This window comes from Equus caballus, chromosome 1 (assembly GCF_041296265.1).
Source record: "Equus caballus isolate H_3958 breed thoroughbred chromosome 1, TB-T2T, whole genome shotgun sequence".
NCBI classification, from domain to species: Eukaryota; Metazoa; Chordata; class Mammalia; order Perissodactyla; family Equidae; genus Equus; species Equus caballus.
In genome coordinates, this window is record NC_091684.1 from 171,033,310 (window position 1) to 171,054,079 (window position 20,770).

Here is a 20,770-nt window from a genome sequence, read left to right on the forward strand (position 1 = left end):
AAGCTTATGTAAATCTTGTTTTCAAACTTGTCATTTTTGAGAGAAATTTTTAAAAGTAGAAAACGTGTTTATATCTGAAAAATGAGTAACATAAACATGTTGTTTGTTTTTGAGAGGAAGTCTGTGGAAGAACGGATGAGGATCTAGGCTCAGGCTCCCAGCTGCAGTAATCCTCAATCCTTGGTAAGAGTTTTAGCATAAAAGCCTGGGCAGCCATACTATCACTGAACATTGAACACAGAGTACCAATCTCGCTGCACTTCTAATGCTGAAAGTTGAATCAGGTTTTCTGCAGACCATGACCCCATCTTTGAGGAGACTCCAACCTCCTTTTACAAAATGAGGAAGAAAATCTTGCAGGTGGAGGTCACTGATGTACTAGCTGGGCTTCGGTGACTGCCTGGCTCTGAGACACTGATTGTTCCTGCTGGGTTGATGTGTGTCTGTCCCTATAGTCCCACCCTATCCATTTGCTACCTCCCTGCTTAGCTAATTGATAGAAATAAGTATAAACGTTGCATTAATCAAATGTATGTGTATGTGTCAGAACTATTTTCTCTCAGTATTGCCTATACTTTGAAATCCTGAACCTAAGGGGTTTACAATTAACCTGGAGTTATTACTCAAAGTAAAACCCACATCGTTTCTTCCTGTAGTTCTTGGCCAAAACGGTCTGCTGAATCCTTGAAAGGCGTAGAGACATGCAAGGCAACCTATTCTTACTCAAGTTGGTCAATCTAGTGAGTCTTTGTTACTCTCAGAGAATTCTCCTGGCCTCTTCCTCCACTCTTGGACAACTATCACCCTGAGACCAGGGTCATGTTTAATTGCACTCGAGCAACACGGAAGTCCAACAAGTAGAAATGCACAATGCCTTCTTGTTGAATATGTAACTTCGTCCACAAATTTATTAATAAAACCTTCTAACCTGAAAGAGCATAAAAATCTCTATTTTGGAATATATTAATATTTGTATAACTCCCCATTTCTACACTATACAACTACAGTTTACAAAGCTCAGTCAAACGCCAGGAACCTAAACATCTAAACATTAGAACAAGTTGCTTTTTCAGTTGATAATGACACTTTCCTTGATTACAGGGGAAAAAAAGGATAATGCATCTCACTTGATCCTCAGAGAATCAACCTAAAATACACTGAGATTCTAAAAATGAATATAAAACACAAGACACAGCATCAACAACCAAAGATAGAAGAAACATTCTTTGGCAAGAAGTGAGGAGCTAGTTTTAGAAATAGATAGAGATTATAGAGTCCCACTGTAAGAAGAAGCAACACAAAAGCATTGCCTTTTGAAAAATGTCTAAGGCACAACAAAAGGGAAGGCATTCTGAAGATTCCTAAGCAGGAAAAGCAGGCCACTAGGAGAGGAATACAGACACTGGTAGTCCACAGCATTCCGCTGAAAAACTAAAGACTACCCTATGGACACTAAGAAACAAAGGGTGCTTTATCTAGTTAGCTTTTTATTCTCATGTGAAAACAATAGAGAGACATTCTTAGATCACTAATATTTATTTAACTGACATCTCTAAGTGCCTTTGATTTGACAAGCATTGTGCTAAGTGCTGTGAGTAATTGGTGAACAAAACAGACACATGCCTGCATTTTCGAAATTTTGTCCCCACATGCCTTGCTTGTGAGAATAATTATAGAGCATCTGCTAAATATTGAACTGTAAATCTGTGAAGGAAGGCATGAATGAGGATGCTGCCTCTTTACCACAAGTGATAACCAGGAATATTGGTAACTACAGGCCTTAGAAATGAGGATTAGATATTTCCCAAACTAGCTCTGAGGGCTATATTTTAACTAAGAAGAGAAAATCCTTCTATTGCAGCAGTTAGTTACCCCCAGTGAGAGCCCACGTTCATCACCATCATAAACAGGAACATTACGGGGGAAAGATCATGACCTTGGCTTTGGCACTAAGACTATGGCTTGGGACTTCCTATGTGGCCTGCATCAGTGGATCAGGTGAGGACAATCATTTATCAAATCTGGGAAAGATAAAAGGCAAACATCATAAGATGGAAGAGATGAAAAGGTAGTGCAGGTCATCACCAGATGGCTCTGCTGGCTTGATCAGTAAAATTAAAGTCACAGAGGGTATAACCAAGGAGAATTAGCTAAACTACCACATTCTATTTAATCGCAGTTCAGAAGAGCTCCCCTAACCTCTGTTGAAGGTACATCAATAATATCACCGACCTCTGGAAGAAAGTAGGGGATTAATGGGAAGAGCTGATTGGTGTTTACTTCAGAATAAAAGAGTAGGTGTAGGCCGCTCCAGCTTGGGGTGGGGAGGAGGGAGAAAAGAAAGAGAAGAAGGAGACAGAGGAGAATGAGGAGGAGAAGGAGGAGGAGGAGGAGAGAGGGAGATAGACTAGCTTTCTGAAGGCACAGCTGAAGCAACAGCTCAGAGGCAACATTCTGAAGGGATGGGGTACCATCCTTCAGGATGCAGTGTATTTATTAAACCCGAGACCTCTAGATGGTACTATGTCCCTAGTAGGAAGAATACATGGATCCAGCAACTAAGAAGTAGAAGCAGGAATGGTTCCAATTACCGTCACTCCCACTGACCCACCAGAAAAATTTGTGCTTTCATCTCTGTAACTCTGGGTTCTGCTAGGTCAAAGGCCCAGGTGCCCAAAGGGGATGCATTCTTGCCAGGTGACACATCAAGGGTCCCACTGAACTACAAGCTATAGCTGCTTGCAGGACACTTTTGATTTCTTGGGTCTAGGGACCAACAGATGAGAAAAGGAGTGACCATATGTCAGGGCTAAGTAATCCTGATTAATAGGAGGAGGTAAGCTGCTTTTACACAATGGGGTAAGAGAGGAATTCATGCGGAGCCCAAGTAATCTACTTGGGTGCTTCCTGGAATTCCCATGCTCCATTGTAACTGTGAATGCTACATGTGCAGCAACCTGAGCCAGAGAAAGATAAGACTATCAAAGGTTTGGACACCTCAGGAATGAAGGTTTGGGTCATAACACCAGGCAAACCACTAAGACCTGAAGACATGATAGCTGAGAGTGAAGGGAAATTAGAATGGACAGTAAAGGAGGGAGAGGCTGGGTGCCAGTTACAGCCCTGGGATCAACTGCAGTGACAGTGGCTATAGTTTGCTCCACTAACCTCTTCCTAAGTTTCTTTTCAGGAACAGAGGCCCATATGAAGCTTGAAGGAATTGTCCCTTGAACCGAACCGATCTGGAGAAGTAGATGTGTGTCACTTTAGGGCAGCTATGAAAATGCACTGTTCAGATCTCCTGCTGTGGGGATGATAATTGATCAACGGCCTTAACTGCCACACTCTGAATCTGCTATGCCTCCCATGGTCTGCTCCCAAACAATGACTGAGTGCAGCAGAGATGCTAGGTCAGGCCCACTTCCACAAGACGTAAGACTCCTCCAATGGCCACCTTGGGCTCAAAGACTCTCCATCAGCCTGGCTGAAACTTTTTTTAGAACTATGCCTATCCAACCTGTTTTCCTTCCCTCCCTCTTTTCCTTCCCTCCCTCTTTCACAGAGGCTAGACCTGCTTCCCAGTCTGGCAGCTTTCCCCGCCTCTTCTGCTTCCTCTCCCTTTCCCCTTCACAGGCACTTCACCCAATACGTGTCTTAGAATCAAATCCTATCTTAATGTCTGCTTCGCCAAGAACCTAAACTAACACAGACGTGTCCACGAAACATATTAAAACTGTAAACCATGATTTCAAAACAAGCTAAGAAAATAATCCAAGACATCAAAGAACAACATGCATCAAAATTAGAAAAAGCTCAGAAAAAAAGGTGACACATTCAGAAGTTACAAGTTAAAATAAAAATCATTTAAAAGATAAAGACTAATCTAGAATACACACAAACACAAATAAACACAACAAATAATGCCTTACGAGAATAGAAGATTTAAAAAAGGAAAACAACAAAAAGAAATGAAGAAGAGGATATAAAAAAAGATACTCTTTGGGATCTTTGATGGCAGAATTTCTTTAACTTCCCAAGAAACTTATTTTAGCTGCTTCACACCTTCATTGCTGAGAGTTTCTCTAAATCTAATTATTAATTTCCCTTTTTCATAAACTCATTGGAGAAAACCAGTTGATGATTATCCATCTCCAACCAATTATCCAAATCTTCCTCAGGGAATCTTTTTTATTTTCCTTTACTTAATTTGGGGTTGGGGGCATTTCTCTTTAATACTGTCTAATTTCTCCACATTTATGTCTGTTTTTTTAACGCAGAGCCACTAATTGGAAATACTACCCAGGTCAAGATATGACCAATGTTAATATGGCAGAGTACATGGATTAGGTATGAAATGGGCTTATCTATACATTTGGGGAATTGTGACCTGGTCAAATGATTGGACTCAGACCCTCAACCTAGTCTATTCTGCTGAGCTTTTCCAAGCATGAAGATAAAGAGTGGTCACTTTACCAACATCATCAACAAATATTGACTGAGCATTTTCAATGTGCCAAGAATTGTGTTCACTGTTTCAGATGTCTTAAGGTCATCCTTGATCCAAGAGGAGGATGGCGTGAAGGTTTTTGTTTTGTTTTTATGAACAATACTTTGGATTAAGAACAAAGACATGTAAATTTAGGTCTAAAGTCAGCTCTTGAGATATTGTATTACCGAAAGAAGAGAACAATCCCAATTAGGCCAGTGTTAGAATGAAGGAGGGCACATCTATGTTGACAGTTTGATGGGAAAAACAATAGGGACATTCAGAGGCACCTCCACATTCTCCTGCTCCTTACTTCCCAGTCTCCACCGCTCAGTCTTACTTGGCCCCAAATATCCCGACTTTCAAGTCTGTCTTGGACATAAGACATAAATTCATAATAAAAATAAAAATGTGATTATGTCCCTTCAAGTTCCCAAAATACCTATGATCACATATATGATAATAATATCATAAACATATTGAGCATTTACTTTGGTCCAGACGTTATCTCATTAAATCATCACTCCAATAACCCTGTGAGGTAGAAACTATTATTTTCTTGCTGCTCTAGAATTCAAAGTCAGACTGCCAGATTCCAGATGCCAAGCGTTCTTTCCCTATGTTCTGCTACCTCCCTATGACAAAAAATAACACAGCCAATCTTATGCTACAGCTAACCTACAGTGTGAGGGATATTTTATTTTGCTAATACTTGAGCCAGCAATTTAAAGTAAAAGCAAAGTATCACAAGAGATGAGGCGAAGTGTGGCAGTGTGAATCAAAGTGGGGGGGGTGGGGGGGCGGGGGGAAGAAGGCGAACCTGAAAGGGAGGAGAGCAGTGAGTGGGGAATTTATAACAGTTGTGCTAAGCACCTCTCAAGTCTCCTTCCAGAGCATTCGAATTATACAGCAAAGGCCTCCTTTATTAGAATCAAAACTTAGCCTAAACGCAAACCAGACATTTAACTCTCCAACTGATATAGCTCCCATATTTTATCCCATAATCATCATATTTGGACTCTTTCAGTTACAGTAAAGCCAACACTTTTACCCATCCAGTCACCAGATTTCTATCTCAAAAGGTTAAGATATACCATAGTCGACTAATGCTTACTATAGGAATCAAGAGGTTACAGCACAGTGAGTTTGTTTTAATGCTACGTGTTAAACACTTCAGAACACTTAGGATATCGTTCTTAGTTAACTTGCTAACTTGCATTCCAAGGAGCAACAATGCCCGGTAGGGCTTATGTTTAAAGGTGAAGTTCAAACTTAGAGTGCCTTGGTTTAAACCTAGCTGTCACTTAACAAGCTTTGTGATCTTGGTCGTGATATTTAACCTCCTGGGATTCACTTTTCTCAGCTACAAAATGCGGTCAACAACAGAATCTATCTCATAGGATTGTGGGGACTAAACGAGGTAATATGTAAAAATGCTTGCCACAGTCTCTGGCACATAATGTTCTAGGCGTTAGCTGTTTATCACAGAGGACTGGTTTAATATAAAGAGAAACTAAAATGTAAAAAACATTAAATCCATTAACTATTAATTTCTGTTATCGTCGGTCACTTAAATCTGGTTTTTCTTCTCTCATCTTTCCGTTACCGCATTCTCCCCTTTTGACAAAGGAATAAAAAACCCCAAGACTTCAGAGTTCGCTGGAGGCAAAGCAAGGAACACAGGTAATTAATACATCCAGAAATAGTCCTTGCCTGTGAATTTGCCTGTCTACGGTGCGTCCCCAAAGAACCCAAGAAGGGGTCCGCCTCCTCGACGTCTGGACCCAGAGACCAGTCCCAACGCGGCCGACGTCCAAGTCCCACCCACGTACAGTCGCTCTGCAAGGTGATTTACATATCGATCGTTTATTGGCTACTAGCAACCACTCGCTCTCCTCATTGGCTGACACTGCCCCGTGCCGCAGTCCAGCGGGGCATGTTGGCCTTGAGCGTCACAGGCGCCTACATTTCCGTTTCCTGGTCGCCTCGGGAGCTATGGCGACCGCGACAGGCGTGAGGTATCTGCTGACATTAGGCAGATGGCGCCGCGGCCTTGGAGTAGCTCCCCAGTCCCGAGTGAGTGCCCACTTTCTCTGCTCTCAGAGAGACGTGAGATCCCGGAAACAGCTCCGCTCCGAGGACGAGCGCTCTCGGCAGCCCCTCCCTTCGCGAACGCCCGGAACCTTCCCTTCTGCCCCGCAGTCAGCTTTTCTTTCTCGGCCTGCAGGCGCTCGCCGCCCTCGTGCCCGGCGTCTCCCAGGTGGATAACAAGTCCGATTTTCTGGGGAAGAGGCCCCATCGCCGGCACCCTGGCATCCTGCGGCTTCCGCGCGTGCGGCTGCCGCAAGCTCTGGCTGACGCCGCGCAGTTACTGGTGCTCGGTGAGTAACGGTGGAAAGGGAGGCCCGAGAAGAGGCGGAGACTGGAGCTGCACGCGAGTGATGCCGCTCTTCACCTTTGGCCCACAGAGAGCTCGATGCCCAACGTGGAGAAGCAGGTGCAAGCACTCACCAATTATCTCTGGAGCCGGCATTTACCTGTAGAGCCAGAGGAGTTGCAAAGGCGGGCTGTACATCTTGAGAAAAAATTCCTGGAAAACCAAGGTAGGGCTTAAGAATAAAGAGTAGGTCAAGTTAACATATCGGTAGGAAATGAACAGCGAGAAATAATATTCCAGTTTCTCAAATAAGTACTGCGGTTTCTTATTTGACTTTGTGGCCAGAGCAGTAATAACAGTGACGTCTTATCAAGAGAAGGTAGGTTATTTCAGAGATTGCCCTTGGGCTTTGGTAAAGGTCAGCGAGTGCTTCAGCAGCCTGTAGAAACCTAGATGTTTGGTTTTTTACTCCGAGGCCACTGGATTAGGACCGTCTAAGTTTTTGTTCAAGTGAAATAAAGTCCTTATATGGCTCCCTGTCCAGTACTGAAACCCTCTCCAGAAATAAGAGAAGAAATATAATTTGTCAAGTTATTTTCATGATTGTGAGCACCTTCATTTTACAGACTTGCCTTTTCTTCATCTTGTATTCCCTGCACTTCCCACGGTACCTGGTTCATGGTAGAGGCTCAGTAGACAAAACAGTATGAACTGAACACAAATATGAGACTTAAGATTTTCAAGCCCCTTTCCTCCCTGTGGGAACATTGGAGATGTCACAATCTTAGGTTTGGGAGAAGTGAAGAAATCCACAAAATATTGTCCTTATCCAGCCCTTTGAATCTTTACCATACTTCCCTTGAACATACAACAAAACCTGTGGGATAGGGTTGATTGAGTTGAATAAACTGCTATTAGAGGCAAAATGCTATCTGAAACAGTCTGGTGGTGGTGGTGGTGGTGGTTATTCCTACCTGCAATTTTTCTCTAGGTTTAGCTTCTCTCCTAAGCTTTGAGGCTTTCCCCCGGGGGAGTTGGGGAGGGATGGGCAGGGAGTATATTCACATATTGGATCTGAGCCCTATTCTTCCTAGGTCCTCACTTCAAGTCCTTGTTCTCACCCCAGACTCACCTCAGACAGAGGAGAAGCTTTGTGGAGCCGTGCTGCATGCCCTGCGCAGAACTACCTACCACTGGCAAGAACTGAGGTAAGGGGGACCAGAAGGGCTGCAGAAGAAAGAAAAGTTTGACTTTAGAAGGAGAGTTGGGGAAGTACAATTACACAGTTTAGTGTTTGAAAAAGCTACCTGGTTTGTAAGTCTCCACGGACTCTTCTGTATTGAGAAGTGAAAGCATTGAACTGACAGAGCCCTTTCCAAAGATTTCATTTCCTAAAAGTCTGGAAGATAGCTATGGGATAGATGGTTGTTTCCCAGTGGGTGTGACTCTCTGATTTTTCTGGCAGCTACAATGAGGGACTCAGCCTGGTGTATATGGCAGCAAGACTGGATGGTGGCTTTGCAGCAGTCTCCAGGGCATTCCATGAGGTGAAGGTCTCTCCACTTCAACCTGAACCCTTTTACCATCAGTTCCCTTATTCATAAAGTAGTCTTCTGGGGTAGAGTTCTTGGGATGTTGCACATACATTTCTTTCTTTAAAGAGGCCCTCTTGAGGCCAGCCCCTTGGCCAAGTGGTTAAGTTCGCCTGCTGCGCTTTGGTGGCCCAGTGTTTTGGTGGTTTGGATCCTGGGTGCAGACGTGACAGGCCATGCTGAGGTGGCATCCTATATGCCACAAATAGAAGGACTCACAACTAAAAATACACAACTATGTATCGGGGGGCTTGGGGGAGAAAAAGGAAAAAAATAAAATCTTTAAAAAAAAAAGAGGCCCTCTTTATCCTCTGAAAGAATTTTGAGACCCAAGAAAGGTTTAGAATCAGTATTTTAGGAGCTTGCTATTCTATATTGAATAAGAGTTTACATTGTATTTACATTGAATATCAAAACACATTCACATCTCCTCTCCTCTGCCATGGCCCCTAATTCATATTCACCAAGGCCCTAAATAAGTGTCTGCTTACCCTAATGTGGGGTGTTGTATATTTCCTCAGATCCAGTCTCGAATTCCAGAGTTCCAGCCACAAACCTTGATGGACTTTGGCTCGGGTACTGGTTCTGTCACCTGGTAAGTATCTTTCTCTGTCAGTTCTAACTCTTGAGAGCCACGCTTATACCACTCCAATATCAATACCCTGGAGAACCAGAGGGAGAATAGGAAAGTTGGGAACTAGAATGTTTCTTCCCTCTTGTTAGGCAAGGCATAAGATTATGGAATAGGGCCAGAACTTAAAGAAATGTCAAGTAAAAAAGATGCATGTTTAGAAAGATAAAAAAGGAAAGGAATTTGGGGCTGGCCCCGTGGCCAAGTGGTTAAGTTCGCGCGCTCCGCTGCAAGCGGCCCAGTGTTTCGTTGGTTCGAATCCTGGGCGCGGACATGGCACTGCTCGTCAGACTACGCTGAGGCAGCGTCCCACATGCCACAACTAGAAGGACCCACAATGAAATATACAACTATGTACCGGGGGGCTTTGGGGAGAAAAAGGAGAAAAATAAAATCTTTAAAAAAAAAAAAAAAGGAAAGGAATTTAGTGTAAGGCATAGGTTTTGCATAGCATCAGAGTTTTTTGCCTACAAGTGATTTTTTCCATCTGCCTTGTTTTTTAAGGAGTTGTAAACAAAAACTGTTAGTTTTTCCAACTATTTTAACGTAACACTCTCTTTCCCCAGGGGTGGGGCTGGAGGTGGAGGGGTCTCTTGTAGGGATGACTCTTTGTCATGAGAACTGGCAGTTTATATTTTGCCATTTTAGGGCTGCTCATAGTACTTGGGGCCAGAGCCTACGTGAATATATGTGTGTGGACAGCTCAGCTGCCATGTTGGATTTGTCAGAAAAGCTACTGAAAGGTGAGGACAAGGTATAAGGAAGGGCTTTTCCAAAGTTGAAGGAGCTAAGAAAGCAAAGGAGTACTAGAAAGGGTGTTTTATTGGGAAGTAGAGGAGAGAGCTAAAAGTTAAAGATGAATCTGATCTCCGTCCAACCTTATGGTCAAGCAGAGGCTGGTGGAGACCTTTGCTGGACTATGGATGGGTCGGGTAAGATTAACAGGACAGGAGACCCAATATTCTCCCTGTCCTTTTTAAGAGTTGCTTACCATATTGCACCTCACTTTCAGCTAGCATTTCTCTTTATTCCTGGGGCTATGTTTCTTGTCAGGCTATCACTTCAGTTTATACCTATACATTCATAGTTGCCACATCTCTGCTTTCCCCCACAGGTGGCTTAGAATCTGGGAAGCCTTATGTTCCAGGTGTCTTTTTCAGACAGTTTCTACCTGTATCACCCAAGGCAAGTGGCATTGTGTAGGTGTGCTAAATGTAGAATTTGGCAGATGGAAAACTGGCCTGAGCTTTGCAACCCAGGATTGCATGTTAGAAGAGAAAAGAAAGCAGAAGAAATTTAAGGGATAGAACTTGGTTGTACTCTTAGAAGTGGGAGGTAGTGGGTCTGTCGTGTTCCTTGTCTTCGTCCTCAGGTGCAATTCGATGTGGTGGTATCAGCCTTTTCCCTAAGTGAACTGCCCAGCAAGGCTCATCGCACTGAGGTAGTCCAAACCTTGTGGCGCAAGACAAGTCATTTTCTGGTGAGTTGAAATCCCTTTTTCTTTTCAAGTTTTAGGCCACCTTCATGGTTTTCATTCCTTTCCTTCTCTCCATTGGAGCTTGTCTTCATTCTTGATCATTTTTCTCCTGCATAGATCTCTTTATCCCTCTTTTAGGGCCTTCATTCCCCTCTTATATTTAATGCTTATTTCCCTCAGGAGCCCTACTCCGTATTTAAATGCTCTTATAGAGCTACTGGCGTGTTTTCATGTCATTCAGGGCTTCTGCCTATTTTCCCCTTTTGTGAACAGATACTGGTGGAGAATGGAACAAAAGCTGGGCACTGCCTTCTCATGGATGCCAGGGACCTGGTCCTTAAGGTAAGGTTCTTTCTCCTCCTTTCACACCGCTCCATCCACCTATCTGTCACCAGTTACTGGTACTCCCTTGAAAACTGAAGCAATTCTGTCATAGAATGGTAAGGATGACTCAGGATATTAGGTGTATAAAGTCAGTAGGATATAGGGTAGTGGTTGACAGACTAGAGTTGAGGATCAAATCTGGCCTGCCACCTGTTTTTGTATGAGCCATGCTTATGTTTGTATCTGTTGTCTGTGGCTACTTTCTTGCTACAGACAGCAGAGTTGAATAGTTGGGACAGAAACAAATTTTGCCTACTCTCTGGGCCTTTAAAAAAGAAGTTTGCCAACCCCTGATCTAGGGCATTGCTGAGCCAAGAACCTTATCTCTTTGGGACGGTATGAGGCAGTGTATAATCATAAATTTATTTGTCCCAGAGTGGGATTTTTTTGAGAGTGGAGGTTGCTGACAAGGGAGAGCACCATACTATGTGCCAAGTTCTTGCCTTTCTCCTGCTGCAGAGAAAAAGTTCTTTGTTTGGAGTTTTAGAGAAGCAGCCAGCTTAACTCAAAGAACATAGTTAATAATTACTAGAATTGAATGTTAAAAGAGTCCTCAATCTACTGAGTGCAGAGATTGAGTTATGAGAATAGACCCCTCAGGCCCAGCTTAATTTTTTGGATTTCCATTGATTTCAGGGAAAGGAGAAGTCACCTTTGGACCCTCGACCTGGTTTTGTCTTTGCTCCCGTGAGTATTACTTCTACCTTTCCCAGCACGCAAAGATGTGAATTCGCCTGTGGCCAGGAAAAGTAAGAGGGTAAAGCTAAGCCACCCTCCACTACTTTGTGTCCCTGTCCAGTTTCTTTCTTAGTGATTCTCTGGCTCCCCTTACCCCCTGCGACCATGCTCCCCTAACCCTAGCCCTTCGTGACTCTATGACTCTTAGCTTTTCAGTTTTATGATATATGGTTCTTTTGTCTTACCTCATGTCTTTTATGTGTGTTCACAGTGTCCGCATGAGCTTCCTTGTCCTCAGCTGACAGCCCATAAGCCCCTGGCCTGTAGCTTTTCTCAGGCTTACCATCCCATCCCCTTCAGCTGGGTATGTACCCTGGAAATAGGGTGGCAGGGAGAAAATAGCCTGGGAAAGCAGGATGAAAAAGAATCAGAGTGGGGCCAGCCCCGTGTCGCAGCAGTTAAGCGTGCACGTTCCGCTTCAGCAGCCTGGGGTTCGCCAGTTCGGATCCCAGTTGTGGACATGGCACCGCTTGGCACACCATGCTGTGATAGGCATCCCACATATAAAGTAGAGGAAGATGGGCACAGATGTTAGCTCAGGGCCAGTCTTCCTCAGCAAAAAGAGGAGGATTGGCAGAAGATGTTAGCTCAGGGCTAATCTTCCTCAAAAACAAAAAAGAAAAAGAATCAGAGGTGGGAAGAGTTGGAAAATTCAGAGAATAGCCTGGAGATTTTAGGGCCTGAATGTGCTTAACTTAGAGAATATGAAAAGGCCTGCAGGAATGGGGGTCAATTTTTTTTTCCCCGTATCTTTTTCCTCCAAATAGTCTCTGTATCCTTATCTTAGAACAAGAAGCCAAAGGAGGAAAAGTTCTCTATGGTAATCCTTGCCCGAGGGTCTCCAGAAGAGGCTAATCGCTGGCCCCGTATCACTCAGCCTATCCTTAAACGGCCACGACATGTGCATTGTCACCTGTGCTGTCCAGATGGGCAGATGCAGCATGCTGTGATCACAGCCCGCCGCCATGGCAGGTAGAGAGGGTGTGACCAAAATTAGTGGGAGGTGGCTAGAACCTGCAGCCCACGCTGACCTCTCTTTTCCATAGGGATTTGTATCGCTGTGCTCGTGTCAGCTCCTGGGGAGACCTTTTACCTGTGATCACACCGCCTGAGCTTCCTCCATCCCCTGCTAAAGATCCCCCTGAAAGCTGACAAGAATGTGTAACAAGTGTTTTCTTTTGTCGTGCCTGCCAAGGCTGAAGCTGCCTGGTATCCAGGATGGGAGGGCTGGTACCCCCATATATCTGTGTGTGTTTGAGGTTTTAATAAAAATAAAGAGTTTTCAAAAAATGGAAATGGATCTTTTGAGTCTTAAAATGTATAGAGGTCAATTGTCATGGCCTATCCTGTAATGAAGAGAATCCTCAGATTTTCAGTGCCTGCTTTCCCCACACAAATCTCAAGCTCACCCTCTCCTGTAAGAACACTGCTGCTTCTACCAGAGACCAGGCTTCCCAGGGAGGTAATCTGGGGTAGTGGGAAAACCGCCCCCAGCTCTTTGCGAACTGGCCCAACAGGTCTCAGGCTTGTTAGGCAGGCCACCTGGATAGGGGAACCAGCAGCTGCCTGGCCTGTATTTTTTTCTCCCTCCTTCCCTTCCATCTTTCTCAGGGTTCATCAACTCCCCTAGAGTTTGCTTCATATGTTTCTCTCAAGAGGTTGATCCCCATCAGGACTGAATCTGCCATCTCCACACCTGTATATCCAGGTAGGACCCTTCAGACTACTTGGTTCGTTTCTCAGTTTTCCCCTGGGCCCTGCTATTTCAGAGCTAGAGTAACTCTCTGTCTTGAAACTCTCAGTCCCTCTCCTGCAGTATATATCAGGAAGTGGGCACAGTCAGAAGTTGTACCAATATCAATGTTGTAATACCAGAAATCTCACCTTTCCACTAGACATTTCCTTGCCTTGAGCTATTTTTCTGGGGTTACAGGAAAGGGGAATACCCTCATCTACTAGTTCCCACAGCAACTGCAGCATCACGCCTCAGCCCCACCTCCTCCTTACCCCCAGGCGGCCCCAAATCCCCTCTGAAAGGGTGCGGTTCAGGTAACAGCGTAGCAACCTCTAACACTTGGGGTAGGATGGGGAGGGTATGAAAGGCTTAGATCAAATGTCCTGAGTGAGGCAGGAACAGACTGTCCCCAACAACACAGCTGGGAAGTAACTACCATAGACTCCCATTTTGGATTAGATCATCCCAGGGCATGAATTTAGACTGTCCACAGTGCTTGGATTAGTCATGGCATTGAAGAGGAGAAGATGTAGAGCACGGGACTGTGCCTGGCAGGGAGTCTGGAGTTTCTGGTTTCGAAGTTCTGGAAGGCGTGAGCCAGAGGAGGGGCCTCCGTGCAGGGAGAGGGCGGGAAGTTGGGGCAGGGCCCCAGTCAGCTGTGCAAGGCTGTGCAACCAGAGGCAACACAGAACGGAAAGAGGATCCCTACAGACTCCTGAAATTCAGAAGAGTGGACACTCCAGGTTTGACCACCTAAGACACCATTCCTCTAAAGATTATAGCTCCATTTGTCATTCTGAAGCCTCTGCTTGTCCTGTACCCCAAGGATGGAGCCACTTCTAGGAGTAAAAATTGGCTGCCTCTTTGCCCTGCTGACTCTCACTCTGGTCTGTGGCCTTATTCCCATCTGCTTCAAATGGTTCCAGATTAATGCAGCCACAGGTATAGCCTTACCGCATCTTTGTCCCTATAACCTAAGTCTGACTTCAACCCTGTCACCCTATCCTGATACCTTGCTCTGATTCTCTCACCATCCCCAAGCATGGGACATTGAGTGCTACCTCTTGCTCTTTCGTCCCCTTTGTCTTTCTCCTTATTGCCAACTGGATTGTAACTCCTGCTTTTTATCAGGTCGTCACCACCGGGTCCTGAGTCTCCTGGGCTGCACTTCTGCTGGTGTTTTCCTGGGAGCAGGGTTCATGCACATGACTGCTGAAGCCCTGGAGGGAATTGAATCAGAGATCCAAAAGTTTGTGAAGCAGGTGAGCAGCAGAGATGCTGAGCTGCAGGGCTGTGAAGCCAGAATAATGAACAGAACCGAGGGAAGAAAGGGGGAAAAGTGATGGAGCCAGGGAGACAGGTGGAACAACAGGAAAGATGACAACTCTTGGGTTGTGTGGAATGATGAAAACAGGTCAGATTGGGCTTTAAGGAGAGCAGTGCCACTGAAGGGACAGAACTGGAATCTGAGCTGCTCCATCTCCATCTAATTTTTGCTTCTTTCTCCCTAGAACAGGACAGAAAGTGAGGGAAGTTCTGATGATGCTGATTCAGCTCAGGTAAGTGTCTGCCACCAGCCCCAACCTGGAGGGTGAGGAGGGGCAGAAACTCCTATACCCAGACCCTTTTGAAGGGAATATGTGAGGAATACCAGGAATACCTTCTGCTCCTCAGCTCAGACATTACAGAGGAAAGAGAAGCCAACCCAATCCTTTTGGGTTTAGGGAACCCCAGGAAAAGCTCTTGCTTTACTCTTTCATTCTCTGGACCCTTGACACGCTTCACGTTGTCTTCCCATATTTCTAACCCTATTGATATTGTGTCCCTAGTCCCTCTGGTATTCCTATGTTGTGTTCCCATATCTACTCTGGGCTTCATTCCTCTACCCTTTGTATGTTCTATTACCACGTTTTCCTTCTCTTCAGTCTCCCAATCCCATGTCCATCCAGTGCACTTTCTTCCCTTCCTCTCCCATCTCACAGCCCCTCTTTCTGTTCCTAGACGGACTATCCCTATGGAGAGCTCATCATCTCCCTGGGCTTCTTCCTTGTCTTCTTTTTGGAGTCACTGGCACTGCAGTGCTGTCACGGAGCCTCTGAAGGATCACCAGTGCAGGAGGAGGAATGGGGCGGGGCTCATGTCCCTGGACTCCACAGCCATGGGCCTCTCCCCTCACCCTCACGGGGTCCCCTTCGAGCCCTTGTCCTCTTGCTTTCACTCTCCTTCCACTCTGTGTTTGAAGGTCTAGCTGTGGGGCTACAGCCAACAGTAGCTGCTACCGTGCAGCTCTGTCTTGCTGTCCTGGCTCACAAGGGGCTTGTAGTGTTTGGTGTAGGGCTGCGGCTGGTGCGGATAGGCACTGGATCACGATGGGCCATGTTCTCCATACTGTCATTAGGTCTCATGTCTCCCCTGGGCCTTGCCCTAGGGCTGGCTGTGGCCCAAGGAGACTCTGAAGCGGGGCGAGGCTTAGCCCAGGCTGTGTTAGAGGGTGTGGCAGCTGGCACCTTCCTGTATGTCACCTTCTTGGAAATTCTGCCCCGGGATCTAGCTGGTCCTGAGGCCCCTCTAGCCAAGTGGAGCTGTGTAGCCACTGGTTTCGCCTTCATGGCATTTATTGCCTTGTGGGCCTGAAAGATTCCTGACTTTTCTGATGGACCTATCTAGGAAGACCTCCCTACCCCCAGGAGACACCTCCCAAATGGCTTTGGTCCTCAAATGTTTCTTGACCAAGACATCTACTAGGCATCATCCCCATGAACTGGACCCCAGCATTTCCCTACATGAGATCCTATTTCTCATCCAGCACTGAGAAAAGGATGTTTAGATTGAGTGCCTATAAATTGGAGAATTGACATAAAGACCATCACTCCAGATTTGACTCTTGTCCCATTTATACTACTGTGTGTAATAAATGTTCGTTTCACCCTTCCCCTTCAGCCGTACTATACTTTGTTCTCCGGGTTGCTTAGGAGCTGCCTGGTACAGGAAGTGGCGGAGTGGGGAGCGGGAAGGGTGAGTGTTGGGTGCAGTATTTTCTTCTGGAATCAGGGCTACTAGCCATTCTGTCAATTGCAGGCCATGCCCCCCAGGCCTGGGAACATAGCTGAAATTTCAGCAACCTGCTACTACCTCACCCACAGGTGTTGAGAAACTGAGCCAGAGTTTCCAGCACTTAGAGAAAAGAGGTTTAAAAACAGAAACCATGGGGATCTAGATTTTTCCTACACTAACCACACCCACCCCACTCCCAGTACCTATTATCAGCCACCCACAATGTGTCCAACAGACTCTTTCGATCAGGCTAAATGGAGCCTAGTTCTATCTGGTTCCTATTTTTCACACTGAGCTCTGTATGGCCTCAGGGACATTATTGCTCTTCTTTGAGTTTCTGTCTCCTTCCAGCTGCCTTGTGCTGAGGGATTAAGAAGCAGTGTGTTTGGAAAGGGAGAAAGGCGCCAGATAAATGCCTAGGGTGATTACTTGGCTCTGCCACGACTTAGTGACGTTCCTTCTGCCTGCCTGCCCTACCTGCCACTGTGCCTCTGGCCCCTCCCCACCAGACCATAGGTCTTTCAGTTTGAGTAACCTCCTACAATGTGTTACTTGTCTTAAAAACTGCTAAGGACAAATACAGAAACTGATTATTTGGAATCGAGGAGGAGCAGGATGGCTATTGCCCAGCCCCTGACCCATGAGATGGAGCAGTGGCTCAGACTTAGTGGAGAAATCAGGAAAGAGAATGTGTGCCCAGTGAGCTCAATTCCTCTCACCAGCTTGCCCTTCTATTTTCAGTGTGGAAGCACAAGTGGCCTTAACATGGACTCCTCAGTTTCATTCTCGTCTCAGTCTCTCTCCTGTCCATCCCATTCCCATCCTCATGAATTAAGATAGGCAAACCTCCTCACAAGCCCGGCTTACCCACTAGGAATCAGAGAGAAGGCAAGCTTCAGGAAAAACTAAATATAAATGTCTGACACAGGAAATAATTTCCCTGAAGCACCATTCTTTTCTGTTTTCCCTTCAGTACTAAATGCACTCACATGTAATACACTCAGAACAGCGCCTGGTATGTAGTGATAATAATAGAGTTTCCACACTGAGCACCCGTTGTGTGCTAGGTCCTGTGCTATCGCTTTCACATATATTATCTCACCTTCCCAACCCTGGCAGGTAGATATTATCCCCATTGTAAGTCTAGGGAAGAGCATTCAGAAAAGTTAAATAATGATCATATAGCTATTTCGACACATGATAACATGATTCTAAGAAAGGCTCACTATATAGATTTTCTTCTCCTTCCTTATTTATACCTCCTGTCTTATATGTCAGGGTCTCAGAAGAACATGGAGACACACTGGATAATTGAGGCAAGTTTAATAAAGGGACGATGTAGGAAAGTGTGGGCAAGGTTTGGACAAGGAATACCCTCACTCTCCTTCTACTCTTTGATCTACTGCTAATGTCTCTTGTTGGCCATACCCAAGCAGAAGCCAAAGGACAAAACTGTCTGTTTGGTGCACAGCAGATAGGTCAGCCACATGAGGCACAGGCCATAAGGAAATCTAGAAGGGCAACGAGAAGACGTCCAGCAGGCCGTCAATTCTCTGCTGTTTTCAACTCAAGTGATCTTACCAGGACTTTGGAAGGCATGACTTAGAAGGGACACAATTATATAGACATTAGAGAACTATTTCTGGTATGGAGGGTTTGTGTGACTATAGAAAGGAGGCTTGAGGAGAAGTACATTAGACTCCAGGGCTCTTCATATATTTGAGTCACTGATGCTATCAGCATTTGAGGTAATGAGCAGAGGCTGGGAGATTTCAAGCAAGAGTGAGTCATGCACCTTTTGTGCCCTCCCATCCCAGAAGCCCTTAGAGTCCTCTTCAGCTGCCTCTGCTTTCAGCCATTAATGCTTTCTTTTCTTCCCATGACCCTTTCCTTCCCCTTTCCCAATATCCTTACCAAGTAGGACCAAAACCATTTTTAGTTCGAACCATATTGTGTCAAGAGCTGGAATAAAGCTAAACAATGGCTCCACAGAGGGAACACCAAGATCAGGAAAAGGAACAATCTTGATCATTTTTAAAAGATATGAATCTCTAGCAAGGAGCCAGGGAGGACTATAAGGGAGCAGAAGATGGATGTGATTTCCAAATGAGCTTGAAATGAGGAAGGATGGAATGAGAACCATAGGAAAGGAGGGAGAGCTGAGTTAGTTGGGGTGTGGTGACTAGAAGCCAGATTCAGGAGTGAACCTTGATTCACTCAACCTTGAAAGAGAGGTTGCAACTGAAGAAAATTAGGATCATGAGAGTTGAAAAATAAAAAGAGGAGGGAAAATACACAAGATGGGGAAAAAAGATAAAAGGAGAAGCCAGTTGGAATAGTCACAAGAGAATTTATGTGGAAGAGTTTTCAAGTCTCCTCGACCCCTGTGCCCCTTTCCACCCCTCATTCTCCACACCCACACATGTACTTTTTATACGTTTAAACAGAAAAAACCCCAGAAGAATGAGACCTACAACTGCCCTCCCACCTGGAGCCAGCTTTCTGGTTTTGCCACCAATAAATTGTTCTCTGAAGTAACCCTTTGGAGCTCCCCCCCCCCCCGCCCCTTTTCCTTTGCTTACAAGCTGAGGATTGGTTGGATATTGCAGTTCTAAGATGATAATTTGTGAAGAAAGGGAGATAGGGAACAACACCAAAGAGAAACCAGAGTTAGGGACTATCCTGGAGCAGGGCAGGAGGAGGTTAGTCAGAGACCAATACGGGATCTAGACACACGAACAAAAGCCTAAGAGCTCCAGATTGCCTCTTGGGAGACAGTTCCTGCCAGCTCAGCCCTCCCCTGAAGGCAGATCCCCATGTCTTGCCTCTCTCACTATAGGAAACAGTCCCTGGCTCCTGGCTCTGGTCTGATGGAGCACAAGGAACAGCTGCTGGAAGTGGAGTGGGTTGGTATGTGTGAGTGTGCCAACCAGCCAGGGGCCCTGACATCCCCCAACTGACCTGAGGGAGGAGCCCCTGGCCACTAGCAAAGCTGACACAAAAGGGGTGCAGCCAGGGGTTACGCCTCCAAGCCCCAGTCTGTGGGGATGCTTAAAAACACCACTTGTAGATCATTTCGTTTTTATTTCAGTTTTGTTCTAAGTTGCTAGCTTCAGATTTGTTGAATGTCAAATAAAGAATGCTTTCTACTTTTACTATATATGTATCCAGTTTGGGGGAAATTCTGATGTTGGCCAGGAGAGAGGATGCAAACAACTTACATTGCTCTGGGCACCATTTACCCTGACCACACCCCTGGCCTCTGGTCAGAACTGACTCTCCCTTTCCAGTTGGCCCTAAAGTCTCTCCAGAAAGGTGACATCCCCCCTCTGGCACTTCCCTTAACTCTTTGAGGAGTGCTCTCGGAAGCTTAGCCTTCATCCCCCCTGCTGCAGCCCCACTGCATTGTGTGTGCCTTCAGAGAATCACCCTTTAGCATCTCTTCGTGAGTTCCAGAATTTTCAAGCTGCAACCACAAGTCTCTCATCGTGTGTTCTTCTAGTTTTATTCTCCTTCCCACTGAACCCTCTCTTAGCTATCTCGGGCTTCTGTCCCTAAAGTCGAGGAAACAAATTCCTTGAGAATGAGAGGAAGAGAGAAACAGGAGTCCTAAGGCTGAAGCAGAGACAAAATGTAGGGAGTTTGTGGCTCAGCTTCTATGAAGTCACCCCACCTCTCCTCTGAGCCTCTGAGCTCTGATCTTGAGAGTGGGCAGGAGCCACAGACCATGGTATCAGGCCCTCCCTATGTAGCTTATTCTAGAATCACAAAGAACGATGGGAGATTTAGGAAGAGAGCTGGAACTGGGGAAAGTTAGGAAGAACCATGCCGACCACAGGGGGGCACTGTGTCCCCATGGGCTAGACTGGAATCTCCAGGACCAACAGAGAGGTCAGTCAAGGACAGCAAACCCCCTCTCCCTTGCTCCAAGCAGAGAGCATCTCTCGCTCTCTGCCTAACTTTTGGGTTTCTTATGCAGAGACATCTATAGGAGAGAGACACAAAGTCACCACCATTTCACACACCACCTCCATGACAGGTACATACACACTCACTCACGTATGAACGTGTAAATTTAATTTTCTCCCTCCTCTAAAAATTTACCCGAACAGTGTCATCCATGCAGGCAAATGTGCTAAGACCTGCCTTCCCTTCCATAATGCACAGCAACAGCTATTAGCAGTCAAGGCCGATGCTGGTTGGAGTTCTTTGCCTTTTTGTCAGGTTTTGTTTACCTAGGAGCTAGTTGGTCCAATGATTCCAGTTATGCCCTGTTTCTTTTCTTTCGTGTAGCGT

At 45.5% G+C, this 20,770-nt stretch overlaps 2 protein-coding genes across 7 annotated transcripts; both read left to right on the top strand.

Moving 5' to 3' along the window:
- Positions 1-6,411: 6,411 nt before the first annotated feature.
- METTL17 (methyltransferase like 17) lies at positions 6,412-12,975 on the top strand. Of its 2 annotated transcripts, none has more exons than XR_011427835.1 (14): positions 6,412-6,562; positions 6,714-6,867; positions 6,955-7,089; positions 7,990-8,071; positions 8,329-8,410; positions 8,977-9,050; positions 9,735-9,829; positions 10,201-10,271; positions 10,459-10,566; positions 10,837-10,905; positions 11,584-11,634; positions 11,897-11,989; positions 12,453-12,657; positions 12,732-12,975. XR_011427835.1 is itself a non-coding variant. In XM_005603195.4 (14 exons), exons 1-14 carry the CDS (start codon positions 6,482-6,484, stop codon positions 12,835-12,837), a joined length of 1,386 nt encoding a protein of 461 aa, XP_005603252.1. In that variant the 5' UTR covers positions 6,413-6,481; the 3' UTR covers positions 12,838-12,975. The 2 variants fall into 2 exon arrangements, 1 of the variants encoding a protein (XP_005603252.1); XM_005603195.4 differs by having other exon boundaries at positions 6,413-6,562; positions 12,473-12,657.
- An 827-nt stretch (positions 12,976-13,802) lies between these two features.
- SLC39A2 (solute carrier family 39 member 2) lies at positions 13,803-19,632 on the top strand. Of its 5 annotated transcripts, none has more exons than XM_070239974.1 (5): positions 13,803-14,163; positions 14,247-14,362; positions 14,552-14,682; positions 14,932-14,979; positions 19,314-19,632. In XM_070239974.1, the coding sequence occupies exons 1-5, from the start codon at positions 13,928-13,930 to the stop codon at positions 19,392-19,394; spliced, it is 612 nt and encodes a 203-aa protein (XP_070096075.1). In that variant the 5' UTR covers positions 13,803-13,927; the 3' UTR covers positions 19,395-19,632. The 5 variants fall into 5 exon arrangements, with proteins under 5 accessions (XP_070096075.1, XP_070096092.1, XP_070096084.1 ...); XM_070239991.1 differs by having other exon boundaries at positions 14,937-14,979; positions 19,314-19,375; XM_070239983.1 differs by lacking the exon at positions 19,314-19,632 and adding an exon at positions 15,422-15,552 and having other exon boundaries at positions 13,804-14,163; positions 14,937-14,979.
- Positions 19,633-20,770: the final 1,138 nt, after the last annotated feature.

Bases quoted from the DNA above. Each gene is read 5' to 3' on its own strand.
- METTL17 (XM_005603195.4), top strand. From the start codon at position 6,482: ATGGCGACCGCGACAGGCGTGAGGTATCTGCTGACATTAGGCAGATGG. The intron at 6,563-6,713 runs GTGAGTGCCCAC...CTCGGCCTGCAG, and splicing joins GAGTAGCTCCCCAGTCCCGA to GCGCTCGCCGCCCTCGTGCC. The intron at 11,635-11,896 runs GTGAGTATTACT...GTGTGTTCACAG, and splicing joins CTGGTTTTGTCTTTGCTCCC to TGTCCGCATGAGCTTCCTTG.
- SLC39A2 (XM_070239955.1), top strand. From the start codon at position 13,928: ATGGCATTGAAGAGGAGAAGATGTAGAGCACGGGACTGTGCCTGGCAG. The intron at 14,164-14,246 runs GTTTGACCACCT...CTGTACCCCAAG, and splicing joins CAGAAGAGTGGACACTCCAG to GATGGAGCCACTTCTAGGAG. The intron at 14,980-15,421 runs GTAAGTGTCTGC...TTCTGTTCCTAG, and splicing joins ATGATGCTGATTCAGCTCAG to ACGGACTATCCCTATGGAGA.